We start from the raw sequence: 23,012 nt of genomic DNA on the forward strand, positions 1-23,012 counted from the left end.
GCAGGTAAAACCATAGGGTGCCCCGTGGTGTCTACCCTTTACATTCTCTCTCTTGAACAAAAGAACGCTGACTCCTAATAGCCGAGATACTGGTCCGTACAGGTGAGTAGGACCTATCCTCTCTGAGTTGCTGGATCTCCCGGGACAGTTTCTCCACAGCCAAGACGAGGGAGGAAGAGAGACTTTCCTCATATTGCTGGAGTTGACTAACCAATTCATCCACTGTTTGTTCCTCTCCATCTCCTTCAGCAGTTTCTACAACCTGTCTCATAGGACTCCATACAGCAGCTTTCTACCTCCAATGCCTTCCCACAATACGACAGGACCCATCAGTGAACAGGGCATATTGCTTCTCATTTTCTGGTAGTTCATTATACACTGGGGCCTCCTCAGCACACGTTACCTCCTCCTCTGGCGATATTCCAAAATCTTTGCCCTCTGGCCAATCCATGATCACTTCCAGGATTCCTGGGCGACTGGGGTTTCCTGTTCGAGCCCGTTGCGTGATTAGTGCGACCCACTTACTCCACGTAGCATCAGTTGCATGATGTGTACAGGGGACCCTCCCTCTGAACATCCAGCCCAGCACCGGCAGTCGGGGTGCCAGGAGGAGCTGTGCTTCAGTGCCGATCACTTCCGAAGCAGCTCGAACCCCTTCATATGCTGCCAATATGTCTTTTTCAGTTGGAGTATAACAGGCTGTATAGCTGCTGTTCTCATCCTAAGTCTAGTACACAGCATTGTACCAGCTACTAGGAAGGAAATTAACTCTATCCCTGCCGAAATCAGGACACAGATAAATGACAGCAACAACTTGTGATGAAAGCACCGTGGCATGTCATCATGGTAGCACAAAATCAGTGATTCTAGCAGCAGCTGGCCTTGCTCAGATTCAGTTGGCGTAAGTAGTTGCAAAGATGAATATATAGATGAAAGAATGGCTAGTGCAGAATATGCAAGAATGAGTGCAGCAGCCAGAAACCAGATAGATCAGATCCCATCCACTTTCACAATATGGAGAACAAATCCCTTCCTGGTCAAACTCCAAAGATGCTTTATGAATAGCAACCCAGGAAGTAAGACAATCAGAAAAAAGAAAGAAAGAAAGAAAGAAAGAAAGAATAAATAAATAATGTCTGAATATCAGAAACATATTTGGGGGTTGATAAAACAATTAAGGCAGCCTCTCTCTCCTTCAGTACTGTCTTTTCACTCTTCAAAGCAAAATGAAAATACATTTACTGAAAACCCCTCCCGTGTCTAGAGCTTACAGTAGAAACAGTGGTTATCCATAAAGAGTGAGAACTAGCTTATACTTAAAATGTAATCTCTTATAATAAGAATAACTTGAAAGTTCGCTATTTTATTACAGAAGCTTTAGAAAGCCATCTGGCAAGAATCAAAAAGGCAAAGCAATTGGGAAGTCTAATTTCTACTGAAATGTCAATGTAATAATAATAATAAAAAAATAATAATCATAAAATCATTATAATAATGAATAATGATAATTAATGAAAGGAATGTTTGCTTTTTTATTTTAAATAGAAGACTATGCAACAGATATTTTACACATTCTTAATTACCACTATTTATTTTGAATTTTTTTATTTTAAAAAGGTATTTTTTCTAGATAATATATTATGAAGTAATAACACATACATCTATCAGTATCATTAGCTTGACAATTTTACTGGCCTCCAAAGAGACATTCAAGTCTTCGATGGCATGGGTGAAAAATCCAATACCTAAAAGAAACAGGTACCGATACTATGGGTATTATTTGGTATTGCTTATTTTCTCTGAGGCAGAACTGAGGTAACCTCCAAATTGATGTCAGAGTTACTGTGATGTGTTCTTCACATCTCAGCTCCTCTCCTCACAGTAATGTGCATGAAGAGGAGCTGAGAACATGCCAGCTGCACGGCAAAAGGGATCAAAGCAAAACTTCAATGCACATGGCACATGCAGAGCTGCAGTGAAATAACTGTATGGCAAAACATTCAAGGGAGACGAAGACACTGCAGTTTACAACTCCTTGCTACTCTGTTCAAGGCTCATTCAAAAGATCCATGCATATTTGTGGCTGAAAAGCAACCACAAGGAACCAAAGGTAGAAGTGGAAAAGAGAATAGACAAATTAACAATGTGAAAACCTTTTTGTGATCCTGAATCACTCTTAAGAAATGTAACTTAAAAGCAGCTAGATATTTCTTCGATCAAACTAGATGCAGTTAAAATAAAAGCTAGCAAATGAAATGTTAGACGCAGAGTTTCCTCACTTCTGAGAGGCTCCTAACACTCTGAAATGGAATACAACTCTGGTTTCTCTCTGTGAAATCTTAATTCTTTGTGCTTAATAAGGCAGGTCTGTGAAGCTGGAGACTCTTTCTTCTTTTGCCATATTAGAATCTTTCAAAATGTGAGCATATAAAGACAAGCAAAAATATGTACTTCAATGCCTCGATCGTTCAGGGCTTTTAAGCTCAATAATTACACAAAATGACCCTTTATATCTGTCTGACTTGCTCCAGTAGGCATTACTAGAGGCATAATGAACAGATTAATGAGAACACTCTGTTTATTTTTGTGAAGTGAGACTCGAAATTGAGCTTAACAATGTAGCAATTTCCCAGACATCTTGCTTGAATATATTTCATCTTTGTATTGTATGAATGTGGCTACACTGAGTTTGGCAAGTCTGGAGGAGGCATTTGGATTTCACAGAGTTGCTGTGAAATTTGCTTCATGTAAAATAGGATGAACCGTGGTTGAAATATACTCTGTTTGACAGAAGAGGTACAAAAACAGTTTTGCTGTGAAATTAACTTCATGTAAAATAGGATGAAGTGTGGTCAAAATACCCTGTTTGACATCACAGGTGCAAGAGCAGTTCCTTTTATCCTGTTCCACTCTGCCACTTGGGAGCTCAGGCGTGAGACAGAATTAAGGATTATACAAAAATTAGGAAAAATGTTATGTTTGTCATTCCAGATATGACAGGACAGTAGATGCATGCAATACTGATGGGAAGCAACAGAAAAAGCGATGTGAGCATACAGGCAGTTGGAAAAGCAAGAGGGCTGAGAAATGTTCAAGATGTTTTATTATGAGAGAAAACAGTCCTATGAAAGTGGTTAAGGAGAAGAATGATGGATGAAAATGGGTGTGAGGGAATTCTAGAGATGGGATCATAGAGTGAAGTGGAGGAACTACGGGACAGGAGGCAAAAGCTGCTGTGTTTGTGGCTAAGTATAAGGAACTACATATAGGAGTATGTAACATGCCATGTGCAGTTAGGAGGAAAGGTATTCACACACTTCAAGTATTATCTCTGTAGCAAAAGAAATAATCACAGTGTGATAGAGATTAGCCCGGTTTCACAAAAGTATACCTAGAAAAAAAAATCCAAAATAGAGTTTGCCACTAACATTGCGTAAAGCAGAAGTATTTTCTCACTTGAAGTCCTTAGACAACATGGAAAACACTCTTCTGTACATCTGAAAAGTGGTTTAGAACTGTTAAGTGCATGACCTAGATCTCTCCAGGTGTTCTGTACCTGTGTTTTATTACCAAAGAAAATACAGCAGTGCCTGAAAACTGGAAATGCACATAGTACATCATGGGATAGAAATATGAAACACTGGACAGGAGCAATAAACCTCAAAGTTGAAAATTATTCTTGAAAAATCAATCAGAAGACAGTTAATAAATTTTGTTAATGAATCTTGCATCCACATCCCAAAGGGCTTTTCATGTGAAAGTACTAATTACATTCATACAAAAACTATAGAAAAAAAATTGAGGAGAACTGAGCTGAGAATTTAGGATTTGAAATAGCTATTACATAATAAAAAGACAATAAACAATAGAGACGTGAAATTAAGCTTGGAAGTTTTTAAACATTTATCATAACAGCAGTATACTCTGAATAACAAAACAATGAGTCCAGAGGGGCAGGGGCGGAGAATATATAATTCAATATGTTACAAACCTTCTGAAAACAGTGATGCCCTCCACAAGAAAATGATAAAAATGTCCCAAACCAGCTGTATAGACAGTTGATACTGACTGCCTTAGTACTGCCCATCAATAAACAATATTAATTGTCTCCCAAATTCTATCATAGTATTAAGACCCTTTTTTCCTACTGGGGAATTGAACATGGTATGTCTGCTGCCAATGGATTAGTTCTATTTCACAGTAACTATGCAAGAGAACTTTAAAGAACGATATTGAGCTGATAACCATCATGATAGCCTGTTTCATATTTGTCTTTACAGGGCTTATTTATCAAAAGTGTCATTAACTCTGAGGTCTGACTCCTACTGGCCTTTGGTATCTTCTGTTTTTCATTTGACTTTCAGGCTCTTTGTCAGTAAATTCCTCTAACAAGTGCAGGTCTCTATTGTTCGACACTAACACGCTCAAGCCCACTTATCATAAATGTTTTAAAAAATAGAATGGAACACGACTGTTTTTCATTACTGTCATACCGTGTAGAAAAAAACAGCTTATTGTGGAAACAAAAAAAAAAAGTCTCCATAGGGCATTTGAAAATTGACAATTACACAACCAGTATGCATTAATTGGCTCTCACTTAGGGAAGGTAAGCAAGCTTCTCCTGTGAAGATAACAGACATTCACTTTCTGTCTTCAGCCTTTTAAAACTGGGAGAAGAGGAGGTTAGGAGTAGCCTGTCAGTTCCTGACTTTGAGCATTGAATTATTAATTTACACAAAATGCTACATTAAAAATACTATTAAAACAACGCAAAGCAGCACATTGACAGTTTAAAGGGGAAGTTCATGCTTCAGTAGACTGCCAAAACCAATATATGCTATTTAAACGTAATTTAATTTTCTTTCTCATTGTTTTGTTTGCCACTTACTGATCATCAAAGGTGTCTGTTGAAGTCTGTGTTTGCTACCTTTATGGTTCATCCTACCCCTTGTGCCAGAGATTCAGCAAAATGATTTGGAGACCTCACAGGACAACTGCGAGACAGCACGCTAATGACTTTCACAAAGGATTGTAACTCCACAGAAAGACCGGGTAGATAGAAAGCCAGGCAGCACACAGCACGGGAAATAACTCTTATCCACATGTCTTTGAAGACAGGAAAGTGAATAGAGAGTATTACTAGCAAAGTAAATTTTCCCATTGCAAGTATTCTGCCTCTTCAAATGTGGGCCCCTGCGAAATTCTCCCAGGTTTTAACTCCATCCACTTTCACTTGATACTGCAGCATACCCTACACAGAAAAGCAAGCCAGTTATTTTTCTGGAGTCTACTGCAGTATATTAAATACAGAACTAATGCCAGAAAGGGTAAACCCAGGATTTCAAGACCTTATCAACCACCTAGACTGCACACACATCTCCAAAATTTATAAGAGAAACAGACACAATTTGGAGTATACTTTTTGGAAAGAATTCATATTTCAGCCTCACATAAATAAATGTATAATGATTCTTAGTTGACTGTTGCTCTGCGAGGTACTTGTAGTCAAACAGGCAATCATAGTCCCAGGCAAGAACATACCTACTTCTCATTTTCTTTAAACAAAGACATGTAAGACTAAGTGATGACAATTTTTATACCACTGTAGGATTAGCCCTTTTCGGGCTGGGATGTCCAAGTATTCATCTAAAAAATTAGGATTTGGCCAAGACAAAAAATAGTTGCAAACTTTGACCACATTAGCAAAAGATTTGTTTCATTTCTTCCAGGTGAGAGAGGGGTGCGGCATTCATAAACATGGGGAACGAATTGATGAGGGTACTGTCGCTTCCATCCCGTTATGCTGTAATCTGGTTAAGGCAAATTGCTGAACGCAGAAATCTTTAACTGTCTGCCTAAACCTGATGATGAGTCAAACCCAGGCACAGTGCACGAGTTTGATTCTTGCTTTTCCTTGGGGAGTGCCCGAATCACTCGACTAAAAGGCATTTAGAGGCAGATTTCTCTCTGTTGGAGCTGTGCTTATTTATGTAGTATTTGGAGTTATCAAGCTGCCATTACAATCAAGGTAATTTTTGAGCTGAAGTCACTTCAGCATTTCTGCAAATCCTACTTGAAAAGAAAATTAAACATATTTAAAGGGTTTTCTTTTCTGTGGTGTGGTGACTGTTAAAAACAACTCCAATTTGCTGATCATAAAGGGCAAGAGATTTAAATTGAATATGAAAAAATGATGTCAAATGCAAAGAAGTCACCTGAAAATTGAGGGGCTTATGTGGGGAGCCACAAACCTTTCAACTTATCTCAGTTACACATGATATGGCATTTAAATGTAACTGCAGAGGATAGAAAAGTTTCAAAGAGAAGTAAGCTTTTTCAGGTTGATGCTTTTTCTTACAATTTTCTAGTCCTTGTTAAATTGAATTATTCTGGAGTCCACTGAGCTTTTGTAATTGTAAGTTTTAGGACCAGGTCTTTGTATTTGTTTAGAACTGATAATTGCAGACAATGCTAGGACACTGTAAGTTCCTAGACTTAAAATTAAAGACTGACATTTTGCTAGCTGGATGCATGTCTGTCAGAGCAAGAAGTTAGGCAAAATATAATTCTTTAATCCACATGAAAACAGTTCCTGCAGCCACGGCTTTAAGAACTTCCGGAGCACCTACGTTTTGAATCAAGATCTTGAAGTACACCATGGGGAGGCACCTATCTTTATTTCAGGGATGCACCTATACTTGTCCAAGGTTAAGGCTTTAAAAAAATAATGTGTGGTTTGAACATGGTGAGTAGATACTTGAACTGGGCAGTCAACCAGCAATTCCACCTGCACTGTGCATACTTGAGCAAGTGCTCCTTTTGACTGCTACAGACTATTAGTATCAAAATATGTACAAGGAAAAAGTTCAAAAAGGTTCTGATTCTGACTCTCCCTCTCTCTCTCTTTTCTGGTTTCAGCCTTTTAGTGCTCCCACTGCTGGAGACAGACAAAAAGATGAATTTTATCTATTACACTGAGATGCCTTTGAGAATGATTAAATCTCCCTTACTCTTTTTCCAGACTTGCAGACAGAACCCAGGTTTTCTGCTCATCAATACCCTGCCCTTTACAGACAGTGAAAGGACGTGTCAAGTTCTCCTTCACCAACGTGTCTAGACCCCATTGTGATGCATGTTTGAATTGCACTATTTGTTAAGAGATGAAAAAAACCCCTTAGAAAATGTGTATCAGCCCTGTTGCTAGAAAGGACTGAATAACCCTCTTGCCTGATGTGACAAACTGAGATACAACTCTGAATTTGTAAAATCCATTTTGTTTTGGTTGGCACAAATACAGGATGAGTGGGGGCTGTCTCCATCTGAGCTGATGACTTCAATTTTGTCCCAGGAAAGAAAGCATATCTTATGGAAACTGATTCAGGAAAAAGGAGAGAAATAAGTCTGAGCTTCCCTGGGGATCAGCCAGGAGATCATATCCTAACAGCATTCACTGAATGCTGAGAATACCTGGCTTCAGGATATGTAACGTATAAATTTGCAGCCTATCTTTTCAGTCTCATGACAAGTATCTGGGTCATTCTTTACTTGGATTTAGAACTATCAAATGGTTTTAAGAAGGCTATCAATACTGAATTACTCTTCTATACTAGAAGAATGGGTTTTATCAGCAAACCCAATAATTACAGAAAAGCCAATGGAGAGTATATATGTGGAGAAGTATTCATACCCGATTTCTCTTGATTTTAGTATACAAATGAAAGTGAAAGTTTTTCTCGCTTTTCTTTCTCTTTGTAAGAAGCATGTTTTTTTATGGAAGGGTCCTGTTCAAAAGCAGAGTGGTCAGTGCATATAGGTCAGGTACTCTGCTTTTGAACAGAGACAAGGTCAAGCTTAGGTAACTGGTTGATCTGTTATGGTTTGGTCCCTACCCTCACCCTCCCCACCCCCTTCAAATATCATACAATACATTTATGTGCTTTGATAAGGGAGAAATGCATTTCGTTAAGAAAATCCTTTACCAAGCATGCTCTCTTTTCCTCTCCTACCATGTCTCTCAAGGAGGGGTGGTTTGACACCAGGGTCACCATAAACACGTGAACTCCAGAGAAACACGGTTTAACTTCCAGTGATCACAAAACCAAGGGTATGGTAGGCAGACTGTTTCTGCGAATGAACAAACAAACTGATTGTTTGAAGATCCAGTACTGATGTGGATCTTCAGAACTTGATTCTGGTTTGAAAGTCTAGATATTCAGTCACACTAGAAGCTGTTACCTCCTAAAGTTGTATTTACAAGGGTCTAGAGTTAGAAAACTACGAGTTATGTAATGATCATTCTTTTCCTAGTCAAAAAGTCACCTATGTAAGTACTGAACAAAAGGATAAAAAACCCATTTTCCAGTTCTGACTTTGTGCAAATAAGTGGAAAAAATTAAACTCACTTGCAGGAAATCTTTGTGCGATCAGCCACCATAGTCCACTGCTGCTGATTTGTTGAAACCTCAATGTAGTAGCTGTAGCTCCTATCGTCACAGTCCCAAAGTAGCAACCTAAGTATGAAGAAGTTGAGTGATAAGTAAAATAAACATTAAACCAAGCTGCTTAAGTTTTCCAGTCCTTTATTTTCTCCTCTTAATCCTTTATAAATTTAGCTGTTTCTTTTGCAATGTGCCTCTAACACTCAACAAAGTCTTTACTGTTTCTGTCATCTCAAACTTGAGTGTCCCTATTCTTACTATCCTAAGGCCAGTAATAGACTTACAGGCTTATAATAACCATCTTACTAACATTAATCTATTACATTTATCCAATGACTTTTAATTTATTTGAAAGTCAATAAATGAACTTATTTATTTGGCATGTGACATTGTCTGCTTTAAACCTGAATCAAAGATCTGTTTGGAAAGGTCAGTTTAAGAGGGGAAAGAGAAAAGATTCTGGTGACTAAAAAGATTACACTGTCTTCTTAACTGTATTCTCTTTTTTTTGGTAAATATATCAGAAATGTTTTTAAAAAAGCAAGTAGGAAAATGGGAATTCCCAGTCCTGGTTCATCATAATGTGAGGGAAAAGGCACTGAATTGTTGACACAATTGCTAAAAAGACAGAAGAAAAAGGAAAATCATTCTAACGAACATGCAGCTCTTCAGGAAGGGCACTAAATGACGTATTGAACAGCCTTCAATTTCCATACTTATCTCACAGAGAAGGAGATCTAAAGCATAAGGGATATGATTTAAGTATATCATTCTCAAAAAACACATCTGGCAAATGTTGTATCCTCTCTACTCCTTCTCTTTATATGGGGATTATTTCCCTGTTGTAAGAGATATTTGAAGCCTCAACATCATTCCTCAGTTTAATTTTATTTCTAAGGATATGAATTAAAGCAAAACCAAGAACCTTGCCCTTCCTCTCCTCTCCCCCTCAGTGGATTGAGATATGTGTACCTCAGAAAAATATCCAGCATAGAATGCCTTCTTTAGCAAAAACCATGAAAAATTCTATCCAGCATGTTTGCGAACCAATACGGAGCATCCTTTTTTCCAATGAAGCATCCACAAAGAGGTATTTACACAACTTAAAGGGGAATGAACTGGCCAGAACAGAGGCAGACACTTCTGCAGTTTCTTCTTTAGAAGCAGTTAAATGTTGTCCATATTTTGATTAATAGATGTGTTTTTGCCTACATTTTACCTAAAACCCTTGGTTGGTGTCATTCCGCTCATGAGCCGGGCACGGTTTAAAAAAATCTAACTGCTGTTCTTACTGTTTTCATATAAACTCAATGGCAAATGTGGTATCAAAGACAAAATTTCAAAAATCTTTTTTATTTGAGTTAGAGGTGACTGGAGGCAAAACCAGCATGCTGCATTTACCATTCTCTGAAATAATGCTCTCTCGTCAACCTACCCAAAGTTTTTGAATTGCAATATTCGAAGTGAACAATCCACATTATGTCTGTCATAGAAAATGATGTTTTGCTGATTTTGTTTTTGTTAAGACTCTCATTCTCTGAAGCCATGCTCAATACGCCAATGGAAAATAAATACTCTACTGCAATACACTGGCTGTCACCAACTGCTGCTGTCTCTTGATCCTCAGGTTCTTGTCAAAGTTAGCTACTACTAGGATTACTGCTTAAATCTGACTATTTGTTACAGAGGCAAACGAACCTGCTGGAGTCAAAGAACCAAAGCACAGCTAGCTAGCCAAAACAGCTGTAACTGCACCGATGACCTAAATGAGAATAACTACAGCCACACGCACAAACAGAGAAGTGCAAAAGCCAGGTAGTACAGCTAACTTGGGTTCTTTCTCCAGCTGTGAGGAAGAACTTCCACAGATCCACATTTTTCAAAGTGCGATAGATAAAGATCCATTGACAGTCAATGAAAATAGCTGAGACATACATAAAAAAGAAAAGGAACTTGTGTCACACTACAGGCTTTCCCAGGAAAAGAGTTTCAAGCTGTTTCTCTTCAACCGCCTTTCAGAAGAGTGCCCAAGTTTTATATTATAAATTCCCTTCTTCCAGTTGAGAAAGTCTTTCTTGCTTTCGGCTGCTACCTCTGCTGGAAGGTATATAACTGCAAAAATTATTGCTCACTTTTAACATTTAAAAAACCCAATACTGCTAGAGGGGGAAAATGACCTAGCTAGTTGCTGAACGCAGAATCTTTCCTCTTACGGAGAGAGGCTGTCCCAAGCAGAAGCTGGACCGTCTCTGGACCGTCTTCAGAATTTGGCTATTAAGGACACGTGTGTCTGTATCTTTGCCCTAAAACGCAGTGCTATTACCTCATTTTGAAAACAATCTAGTTTAGCTCTTTTTTTTTTTTTTTTTTTTTAGGTTTTGGAATCCCAGCATTCAAAGTGGAATCGGGTCTACTGGACAAGCAGATTTAAATTAAACTCCCTAGATGCTCTCAATTGAACCCAGCTCATTAATATTATCAAAAATAATAAGCTATCAAAAATAGCTTTAAGAAGCTAAAATAAAACACTTTTAACAGAAGCCTTTTAGCATAATACTAGTACTGCCTATTTGCAAATTAAAAAATTCAGAGCTGACTTAGTGAAAAATAAAAATAGTTCCCTGTGGCATCATGAAAGACTTAAAAAAACCCACAAACCCACACCCCAAAACAAAACCACCCAACTCCAACCCCTCTCCCCCTGCTTCATCAGATCCTCCCCATTCTGCTTTTCTATAGTTTGAAGGTCTCCAATTACTGAAGAGACTGAATGAAGCATATTTAAAAAAAAAAAAATTTAAAAAAAGTTTATGGATTAAAATCCTGGATTTGGTAATTACTAATAATCAACAGATCCTGAATGAATTTAACATCTATATTTAAACCAAGTCTTCTAAATGATAAGAAGAGGGAAAAGCAAAAACATACATAAGTTTGTTTTCTTTTAAAAAGGCTACTAAAATGTAGCTAATTATGCTTTTCAATAGGATTCTTTTCATCATGGGGGCTCAGTGTTGTTTCCTGGATCTGTGTTTTCAAAGCTATAATCAAGAGTTTTAATATCAGAAGCACACTAGTGACTGTAATTTCAACTAACAATAGTGTAATTAAAACACAACTGGCTCAGCTTTAGAGCAAAAGGCTAACAGGACATATGTGTTCCTTTTAAGAACGTGTATAATTGCTCTCTCCCAAAACAGCCTAGCCCAAGTTAAATAGGTTTAAAAAAGCATATGGCTTAGAATTATTACAAACCAAACAATGAATGAATTAAACTTGGCAGAATCTTTCCCAAAGTGACTTAATATGAATGCTAAATGTAGATTTTTGTTTCTTTGGGACTTGTGAAAGAAAATAAAAAATTCTTTCTTCACCTCCCTGCAGTAGTTTTTTTTAGGAGAGACTGGGGAGGGAGACTGACGACAGAACCTATTTGGAGTTGATTCTGCATGAAATGCCTTTCTGGATAAGCAGCGAAAAACTTTCAGGTGGTTACATGAGTATTCACCAGTGCACACTGGGCACAAGGGCCACTTTTTATGCCAGGTACAGTAATCTTTGAAACACATTCCAGGCAGACTACCAGGCGAAACTTTTGTAGAGAAGCTATGTTTTGCTAAGATGGATATTAAATGACAGGAAGGAGAATATTCCACTTTAAAAGTCAGAACTATACTCATTGGAAATGCATTTGTTTACAGCAAAATTCCCCATGTTCCTAGGACTTTCCATATTAGAATAAAAAGCTAAATTAGCTCTTGTTAGTAAATCTTGCCTTCAGGATTGAGAAGGAAGCTTTATCCAGCTCACTCCTTGCAATGTCGTGAGATTTAAACATATTTCTCATACGCCACTTCTTTGGGTATCTAAAGTCTAAGCCCGTTAATCGTTTAATATGGTACTGCTATTTACATCACATGTTGAAAATGCCTCATTTTATAAAATAAAAGCTTTTCAAATATAAATAAAATTTCACATTACAGGTGTGGGAAACTGATTATTTTGGCTACCTGTTAAATCAAAAGATGCTGCAGTACTTTTTTAAACAGTATTTCCCTAAATGTCATGTGTTTCCCTAGGATTGATTGGTCTGCATTTATACAAGCATTTAGTGCTCTGTCTGCTTGCTTTTTATCCCTAGATTTCTGGAAAAAAGATTGTCACTGTTTAGTTCAGACTGCTGTATAACTACATATGCTCAAGGCATTAGCAGAATACCAAACAATAATAGGCATGCACCTGACAGGATGATACCCGCTTCCTGAATACTGTAAGTAAGCAGTTACCACATACGGTATAAATATTTGATAGTACTGTGTTCGTAAACTACTTGCATACTTACAGAAACCCAAAAGACAGAAATTAAAACATCAGGTAGCGACACTCGTTGAAAGATGGGGAAAAAGAAAGAAAACCCAAAACTATATGGAAAGAGTTTTTTTATACAATTGCCTTTGCATTTTTTCCTCCAGTTGCCTATAATCCCCTTTCATTTTCTGCACATATTTACATTTCAGTAGTTATTTTGCAGGAAACCAATCTTTCTTCAGGATCCTACAAAGGAGACAAAATTCCTGCATATTTGCTATGTGCTCATATGATCATTTATTCTGAGTTAAGATTTCACTCTCAAGTCAGGCAAGCACAGAAAATGAGCAGCAAACAAAGAAAAACTTCATAAGCAGAAGTCGTATGGAAAATTAGAAAGCATAAGAGATGCATATGATAATGGTATAAGCAAACAGAAAACACATTAAAGCTAACTGATATTGTTTGTTAATTTAAGAATTACTCTGAATATAAAAAGCAAAACAGTTGGCTATCACATATTCGTATTAGTAAAAAAGTCTTCAAATAGATTAAACCGGGATAAGTGGTTAATCTACTTTTACAAAGATGCAAAATGTTTCTATTTATTTTAACATGAAAACCACTATGGTACAGAAGAAAGAATTCTGTCTCCCTCCACCACATACACTATAACAAATCCTGTTCTATCATTTTAGTTGGTGGGTTTTTCTTCTTTGTTTTTTTTTAAATTCATAGGAAAAAGGAACCCTATGAAGTTACCCGCCAAAGATTGTAGCATAACAGTATTACATTTCTATTCCAGATAAATGCAGGGAGAGTTAGACAGAGAGCTATTGTGATACGGCAGCCTTTTCAATATTAAAGTTTTAGCCATTTAAAAGTTAAATTATGTTTACTATGTTAAACACACCAATTGCTGTCTTTCTGTTCCTAGTTAAATATAATAGTTTTTCTGTCATTAATGAGGGCCTTTTCAGAGAGGAAAAATGGCAAGGTTATTTTCTGTCCAGACAGGCAACAATGTGTTGTTGCTGTAGCAACAACAACGAGGCTGGTGAGGGGTCTGGAGAACAAGTCTTATGAGGAGCGGCTGAGGGAGCTGGGGTTGTTTAGCCTGGAGAAAAGGAGGCTGAGGGGAGACCTCATCGCTCTCTACAACTACCTGAAAGGAGGTTGTAGCGAGGTGGGTGTCGGTCTCTTCTCCCAAGTAACTGGCGAAAGGATGAGAGGAAATGGCCTCAAGTTGCGCCAGGGGAGGTTTAGATTGGACGTGAGGAAAAATGTCTTTACTGAAAGAATGGTTAAACATTGGAACAGGCTGCCCAGGGAAGTGGTTGAGTCACCATCCCTGGAAGTATTTAAAAGACGGGTAGATGAGGCGCTTAGGAACATGGTTTAGTAGGCATGGTGGTGTTGGGTTGACGGTTGGACTCGATGATCTTGGAGGTCTCTTCCAACCTTAATGATTCTATGATTCTATGAATGTGGAAAAACTACCTAAAGTAACATTTTCTCTGTTAACTGTTGCAAGTATCTTGCAGCTGTTCCAAGTAGGAGTCTTAATAAAAGAATAAATCTCTTAAATAAAAAATATTTTAATTTCTATAATCTAAAAGACAATATTTAGTTACAATTATTTTAAAATAAAATCATAGAATCATAGAATAGTTTGGGTTGGAAGCGACCTTTAAAGGTCATCTAGTCCAAACCCCATGTTTTCCAGGTCCTTTCTATTAGAAAATACTATTGACCACAGACTATCATTACATCTGTTTCAGAATTTCTGAGTAAATTTTGATGTGGAAGTCAAGAGCTCCAAATTTATATATAAATACCTGAAGAAATATTTGATATTAACAAGGTTTCAACATTGTCTCCCATAGCATCCCTGTATCCACATTGGGATGTTACAGTTTAGATGGGTAGACTACAACACAGGTAAAAATTAGCTAGATTGTTTAGTTCAACAGGCAGTGCTTAACAGTTCATCATCCACCCAGAGACTGGATGCAAGAGGAGTTCCTCCAGAGTCTACTCTGGGACCTATCCTGTTTAATATCTTTATCAGCGACCTGGACAAGGAGATAGAATGAGCCCTCATCAAGCTTGCAGATGACAGCAAACTGTGGGGTGCAACTGATACACTCGAGAGTATGGCTGCCATTCAGGAGGACTGATTGCCAGCCTCTGGGAAGAGTAAGGGCATGGGCAAAAAAGAATCTCATGAAATTCAACAAGATCAAAAGCAAAATCCTGTACTCACACAGACTAATTCACCGCAGTAGTAAATGCTACAGTCTGACTGTCTGTGCTAAAAAGGACATGGGAGTCATATTGAACAGAGGATGCCATCAGTTGCCTGTGTGCCCTCTCAGCAATGAAGGCTAGCAGCATATGGAGCTGTAGCAACAGGAACTGAGCCAGCAGAACAAGGGAAAAGATGATTCTCCTTTACGTGACACTTAAATCACAGCCGGCATACTGCATCCCATTTTGGACCCAAATACAACACTGATAGATCTGAGCAAGTCCAGCAGAGGACCAGCAAGATGGTCGGAAGGTTGAAGCACACACACTGTGCAAGAGGCTGAGGAAATTGGCTTGTTTAGCCTAAAAGGCTTGGGGTTGGGGAGGAAGCTAACAGCACTTTTCAATACCTGAGAGCAGGTTATCAGAAAGGCTGAGCCAGGCTCTTTACTGAGGTGCACAACGGGAAAAACAAAAGACAACGGTCAAAAATTGAAACAGGACGTTCCAGATGGACTAGAGGCAAAACAAGAACCGCATGAAAAGGAAACAAAAACATGTACACCGTGAGGATAATTAAACATTGGAACAGGTTACCGAGAGAAGTTGTGGAATTTCCTTCCTTGGAGGTTTTCAAGACCTGAGTGCATAAAGCCTTGGGTCTTTCTTCATGGCTGACCCTCCTTTGAGGAACAGGCTGGGCTAAATGTCTTCCTCAAGTCCCTTCCAACCTGAATGGTTCTAAGATTCTAAGACAATGGGATGACTTTTGCAGAAAGCATGCATACAAGATACGCTCCTGAAACATTAAGGTCACTATGCATTTTTAATGCATATTTGAGTACCAAAAATTCTGCTTTTTTCATACTCAGAATTTAGTTGCCATGGTAACATGTTCTGACTTGGAGGCTCTCTCCAGCGGTATTCCAATTTCTATAGACTAAAAGCAGCTACTAGACTTTTTTCAAAGGCTCATATATTTACTCTGTCTGATACAAATCTATTCAATGGCACATTCATGTCTCTGAACTTAAAAGATACGTACTTTAATTCCTAATTATTAATTTAGAATCCAAACTCACGGGTCTAATGACTCGGTTTCTGTGGGTAGAGCAATTCATGTCATTCTGCAGTCACGGTGTACAGCCAGCCTAAAGAAAATGCTCCTGGAAATTTTTTTCTATTAGGTGGGAGGGTGAGATCAAGGGAGTTTTCAAGCAAGCAAACAGGCAGTGAATACAGTTCAACCAGTTGTGAAGGGCGTTCTGTTCAAAAAAATCTCTTGCTTTCATTAAGATGAAATATTAAGACTTTTTGCTCTAATCTACGTTTATATGTGATTTGATTTCAGTACCAGTCACAGATTTCCTGGTGCTAAATAAAGAGACCATTGTCACCATCTTTAGCGTTGCACAGTACAGGACATGTTCTAGGCCCTTGCCAAAGCTGTAGCTGCCACATAGTGAAACCTTGCTTCCCCACTCAAAGGGGCATCTTTCCCTTGGCTGCTCATGATCTGCAACAGACATGGCTGCAACTCAAAACACTTGTTCTTCTAGGCAGAACACAAAAAGGAAAAGATGACATAGTGCTAGCATTTCTGTCTTTAGGCAATGCAGGTAGTCTCCTCTGTCAGAAGATACCCTAGATGATGATGTTTATTACTGTTTTTTAAGGCAAGCTATTCATCTTGTTTGTACTATACATGCAGGAAAGCTGTCAAAGAAAGGTGAGATTCTGACCCTGTATCTGTATAATGCAATACCACATAAATCACTAAATGCCTATTAGTTTCAAATTATGTAATGTTTGGGGTTTTTTTATCTTGCTCTACACACTTGCCGATTATACAATTATCATTTCTTGGCAACCAAAAGTCTTAACATACTATTTAATAATGAGACTTATTAAATAAGTTATTAAATAAGTATTTAAAAGACAGGTAGATGAGGCGCTTAGGGACATGGTTTAGTAGGCATGGTGGTGCTGGGTTGACGGTTGGACTCGATGATCTTGGAGGTCTCTTCCAACCTTAATGATTCTATGATTCTATGATTATTAAAAATCTTCTGCTCAAGAATAAACACTAGCATAGTATTTAATATAGGAAAGTCAATTTTTTGCACTGACTTGAAAAGATGGTATGATTCACCGCTTGAAAGATAGCTGAAAACAGTAAGATAGGAAGACAGAGACTATGAACTTAGAAACTATGCATTTTACATTCTTCTCTTACTCCTTCATGTGGCCAAACCTTCTGCTGCTACTTAAATTTAAGTTTCAAGTGGCATGAAAATGATGTAATTACATTTTTAATTACCTCTTTTAAGAAATCTGAGTACTGTGTCTTCCTGGTTTTCTACTTGAGATGCAATACTTAATTGAACATTAAAAACACCAAACTCAAAAGCATAAAACCTTGAGAGTGGAAAGCTGCCAACTATACTTATTCAACTTGGTTCACGCAGTGAGAACAATGCCGGACTTGCATTATGCATAACATGTATAGCTAGTATACAGACAAAACAGTACTTTCGTTAGGTTAGAGATTTGCCTGGATGTCTGATTTTAAACTTTATCTTCAAAGTTTTATAACCATCATAACAATGCCACAAGGCAAAACCAAAACACACAAAACAGAAATTGGCAGTTATAAAAGAGCTTTCAAGTCTCACTTGCTCATCAGTCAGTTTGAAGAGGCAACTCTATCAGGTGGACGGCACCGATCTAGTTCCCAGCAATACGCACCTATGTGCATGGTCTCCGTTGCAAGCCAGTTTCTGGCTTGAAACTGGGGTTTCAACCTTTGGTCACTGGTACTCTAACTTCAGAAACCTTTCTCTTTTTTTTCATTGTCACAGAGAATACAAATTAAGTCCCTGACAACATTTTCTAAATTTACAAAGAACGGGAAGCCATTAAGGCAAGGTTTTGTAGGTCTGATTTTACGAAACAAAAAACCATTTACAGTCAGAGAATCTGAAGTTGTCAAGAATATTTTTGTCTTCACCTGTGAACAATCCCGCTCTCTAATCTATTTCCAAAGTTTCTACATCAGCCAAAAGTTTGTTCTTCATATATGTACAGACATTCACCATAGAAATAGCCCAATGAACTTCAATCCAGATCTAAACACATTCATTAATCCAACACTGTAAAGCAATATTCAGGTTACTGCACCCTTATTATACACTCCATGTTCAAGTAAGAGCTGGTACTAATTGTATAGTGAAAAGGAAACCTGGCTGACTTGAGATGATGGCTTTCTTTAATAATGTTTCTGTTTTCACAATGAGGTGGATATGAGGAACGGCACCTGCTTTGACCACAAGTGAGGCTGCAATTAAATTTATATTTTAATGTAAGTATATACCTTTAATCTTACAATTTGACTATTACTATTATTATGCCTCTGAAATGTAGTATTTTCTGGAATTGCACTGCTGTATCTCAACATGTAATTCACACATTTGATTTTTAACATGCCCATTATACTGAAGTAAGAAGCCACATGACAACTACTAAACTAGTCCCCTATTACCACCGCTTCCAAATGTCATATTCTAAAGAAAATAACTGTGCTCAGCAAAAGTTTCACTGTTGCCCTTAATTTAGAGAAAAATAAACCCTCTTACCGTATTGATCCAATCATGTAGGGCTGTGCTAGCTGTACTACAATAGCTCCGCTCCCAAGCTGATGGCACGTGTACCCAGAATCCCAATCATAGTTTTTTGTGTCTCCATTCAACAAGGCATTGCGACTGCGACTTACACCCTCAATCACACTGGCACAGTCTGCAATTGTTGCAACATTTTCAGTGGGAACTGTGAATTAAAACACAAAGACAACAGACATAGAGTCAGAAAACAGTTCAGATACCAGTGGTCTTCATTTCTGGCAAAGAATTGGGAAAAAGAAAAAAAAAAGCATGAAAGTATGATCAACACATGGAAATTTAACTCTTATTTAACATGAACTATGAAGCAGAATCAAGTGGTACAGATAATTAGATAATTTTTATAGCATTGGTCCTGGAATAGCTTGGTAAATTAACAGATGGATTTCTGTCTTGGTGATATGAAAGCACTCTTTTAATACAATTGGGAAAAAATTCTTGTCCAGCAAAACACTTGAAATTTTCAAACAATTTCTTTCTGTTTTCATGATGAAACCTCCCTCCTCCCCAAAAAAAAGAAAAAAAGAAAGAAGAAAAAAAGGAGAGGGCGCACGAGAAAGAGAGAGAAATAAGTGGGAGATAGTTTAAGGCACTGATGTCGACTGTGGGAAGTCAGGACTCAAATTTTCTGAAACCAGGGCTTGAAGTCTCACAGCTCAGCAGACTATTCTCAACACGTATCTGTTGGTACTTCCGACAGTATCTCTGACTGTGATTAGAAATTAACTCCCAGAATTTAGAAAACGGAAATGCTTTTTAATACTTACAAAATCCTTCAATACAAGCATTGGACTATGAGAGGGAAGGAGAGATCAACAGGTTTGCCACACAAATGGAACAGCAAGTGCAGAAGTATTTCTCATTCAGTCAAGAGTCAGGGAAACAGTATGACTGAATGCCACAAAAAAGAAATTATAATATCCAAACAGCAAAAGAAAAGAAACTACTTAGAACCCATGCTCTCGAAAAAAGAAAGGCCAAAACACAGGATAATGATTTTCCTCCAGGAGACAGTGATGGAATTATACAGTACTTCCCCCCCGCCACGTTAATTTCATCGAAGATCTATGCTGGATAATGCTTTTTTCTATCCTATATGCAGCCATAAAAAATGCCAGCAAGCAGTAGCCTGCTATGCCAAAGAAAGTCAAAGGTATTACTGCAGAATATCGAACTTGCCTTCCTTCATTCACCTTATATGCAATTATTTGAGTATTACAGGGAAAATGAGCAAGTTAGGGAACTCAAAGAATTTTCCAATTAGTAAAAGTGTTCCTGGAAAAACCATGACAAGAAGAAGGGAGTTTCAGTTAAAAAAATGTAAGATTACAATTCTAATTGCACAGGCCAGTGCTAACTGCTACCTTGTGCTGCAACATCTATAATGAACGCTTTCTTTCACCTCTACAACCCCTCTTGCAGTCAGTGTACATATCCGACACTGTGGTCCGTGCGTCAGCATCATCCAACTTCAGTTCTTCCTTCTCCCTGGTCCATCCAAAATTGAATGCTCTAGCTTGGAAACTGCTGTTATAAACTGAATTAGATAATGTAACCCTTTACTAGTCATTTTTAGAAGCAGGGGAATATTACGTATTTGGCAATAAAAGAAGTGTAATATTGGGAGTTATTCTTCTTTAGCAAAGGATGTAACTTTAGTGTTGGTTTATAGAAAACTTTCCGAGGAGAGGAATGCTCTTCTTGTACGTACTTAGTCCTGCTCAATCTGATTTAAATCCAATGCCAAGTAATTTCCCCCTTCCTTTCAAACCAAACAGAATTCATAGTGTAGTTAGGGCTTGACATAATTTCAGCAATTTCATCAAAGATCAAGACAACAGCAGCTCCTCTGGGAGCACGCTGTAGAAGGTGGTGCGTTTGCTTGTGCATACAGTACTTTTCCAGCACTCTTTTACAAGTGCTTCAAGACTTAGTGTGGTTCTTTCTTTCTGTTTGTATTTCAGACAGAATCCCAAGGTGACGTTTTTGAACGTCACCTTCCAGCAAGATGACAGACGAACATAAAAAAAAAATGGGCTATTTAAGATGCCCTAGTCAGGTCCAGCACTTTCCTAAAAAGCTCAGCTTTCAGCTAACCTCCTCAACTTCTCAAACATCTATGTCACTCTCTATTCTCTCTCTCAATCAAAAAATTAATATAAACAAGGGTGAAAAATTATGCTATCTGAACATGTGAAAATCCAGGTTGCCTGTTGAGCCTTTGGTTTTTTTGGGGGGAAAATGTTAAAAGCACTGATTGTCTTATCTAAATGATAACAAAAATTCTCTCAGCACAGGCTGTATTAAAAAAAAGCTAAGATTTTGTGTGTTAACTCTGATGAAGGACAACCAATCTGTGTAGTAATGCAATTTAAAAGAGAGAGGAAGAAATAAGTTACCAAAAACTATCTGAATGACAATGATCAATTTAACAAAATTTCCAAATTCACAATATGTCAAACCAAACATTTCTAAAAATCAGGAAAAGAATGACAAACAAGCCAAAACAAGAATGACACCAAAAAATTAGAAATACAGAAGACACATAACCAACACTATTTGAATTTTCATGAGGAAAAAAAATGATGTATACTACAGATGCAGATGTACCATTTTAAGCCCACTGTACACTGATAACTTAATTACATACTTTCAATAGTTGTCTGTAAAATATGTATTTAAAATACTACAACATCTGAAAACGGCTGAAATATAGCTATATGAAATTTCAGAGCTAATTGTAAGAGTCTCCAGCACCCAAAAAAGTGATAATTTTCCATGAAGAGCTAGGATTCTGTGTTTTAAGTGTGCGAGTGGTGTCAGGAGCATGATCTTAAGAAAACCACCAACCAACCAAAGCACCATGTAACACACAGGGGGAAAAAAGTGCAAGCTCGTTGCCAAGTAATAATTCAAGGCAGTGGAAAGGCAATGGTTTCTGAAAAATCTACTGCACTATCAAACATATTATCATCTCTGTTTGCTCATAAAAAATTACTAAACCCACCATATTATCATTCTAGAAACCTCTTGATTCCCTATTATTGAAAAGAGACATTCAGAAATTCCCAGATTCTTATGGGGGAGCAGGTGGTAGACATTAGAATTACTTCACTGGGAACAATCTGAATAAAGCAAAGACTAACAATGCAAACTAAGAGTACTGGAATCGAAATAAAGTTTGCCTTGGCTTCCTTTTCTTCCCCTCTTCCCTGGCGGTAAGGGAACTTCTTTGAGTATCCATTTTACATAGGCATTAAAGCATCTTCTATATATTGCTGCTTTTTGTAGGAAGAGGAAGCTACTGAAATCTAGGTTAAAAAAAAACAAGTAAAAGATGAAGTGTCAAAATCTGTGTTCACGTTGAGGCCCTATGGCATATTCTGGACACCCTCTGAGCTATGTAAGGCATTAATTGAACACAGTACAGCTCAGTTCATCCAGTATTTTACCTGTATGCCCTCTGAGCATCATCCTGCTCCTTCACACATTTAGATTTCTGCACTAATCCGTGACCTCCTAAGAAGATGTTACCCTGATTAGTCAAACTCCTTAACAACCGCACAGAAGCCGCCTTAGTGTGTTTTTAATATAACTCGGTGGTCTTCCCTACAACGGTTAATTAGAAAGTGATTCTAACTAATTGCAGTGTGCAGAAGGTGCCATACAGTTCCTTCTCTCTAGGGGGGTCTGCCACTCCCTATTTTGAATGTTCATTATCATCTTTCATATCCGCTTGATAAATTTATTAAAAATACCATCTGGTGGGGACTCTGCTCTGTGCTGTATTTTCAAGTCTTCTGGTTCTCTTCCTTTTTCCCGTTAGAATTTCTGCTTCAATTTAGGCCACTTGTTTACAAAAACATACTGCCAAAACCAACAGTCTTGTTTCTATTTTTGTTTCTTTTTTTTTAATCCACCAACTATCCAGCTTTTACAGTAATGAATGTTGCAAGAGAAAACAAAAGAGGGGATTACAAATATGGAAATTCTTTGTTTCCACTGTTCATACAGCAGTTTTGCTCTGACAAATCTGATCTGCTTTTATGGAACAGAAAAGATGTGCATTAGCAAAGCATACACATTCTGTAAGCAAACAAAAGGAGAAGATGATTGAGGTTACAGGACAGCAGTATCAAAACATTTATTAAAACTTACTGTCTTGTCTCCTGGTCTTATGCTGCAGTATGGAGCGATGAACAGCTTGGCAGTGTATTTAATACTAGTAATAGTATTTTTATAAAGGTTTGTCATTTTCAAGGCATGGCCTAAGGGCTACCTATACTGGCTATATTTAAAGATAAGACAGATATGATATTCAACTGTCCTTAGAGATGCC

The 23,012-nt window shown here is 37.7% G+C and overlaps 1 protein-coding gene across 1 annotated transcript in view; it reads right to left on the bottom strand.

Moving 5' to 3' along the window:
• BTBD9 (BTB (POZ) domain containing 9) overlaps positions 1–23,012 on the bottom strand; it is a 131,598-nt gene that overhangs the window by 19,529 nt on the left and 89,057 nt on the right. The window contains exons 8-9 of the mRNA XM_009331076.1: positions 18,632–18,821; positions 8,403–8,510 (exon numbers count right to left, since the gene is read on the bottom strand). Coding sequence (XP_009329351.1) covers positions 8,403–8,510; positions 18,632–18,821 — 298 coding nt within the window. The remainder of the gene's footprint in view (positions 1–8,402; positions 8,511–18,631; positions 18,822–23,012) is intronic.

The sequence above is a fragment of the Pygoscelis adeliae genome, unplaced genomic scaffold, assembly GCF_000699105.1.
Source record: "Pygoscelis adeliae isolate BGI_AS28 unplaced genomic scaffold, ASM69910v1 Scaffold218, whole genome shotgun sequence".
Taxonomy (NCBI): Eukaryota; Metazoa; Chordata; class Aves; order Sphenisciformes; family Spheniscidae; genus Pygoscelis; species Pygoscelis adeliae.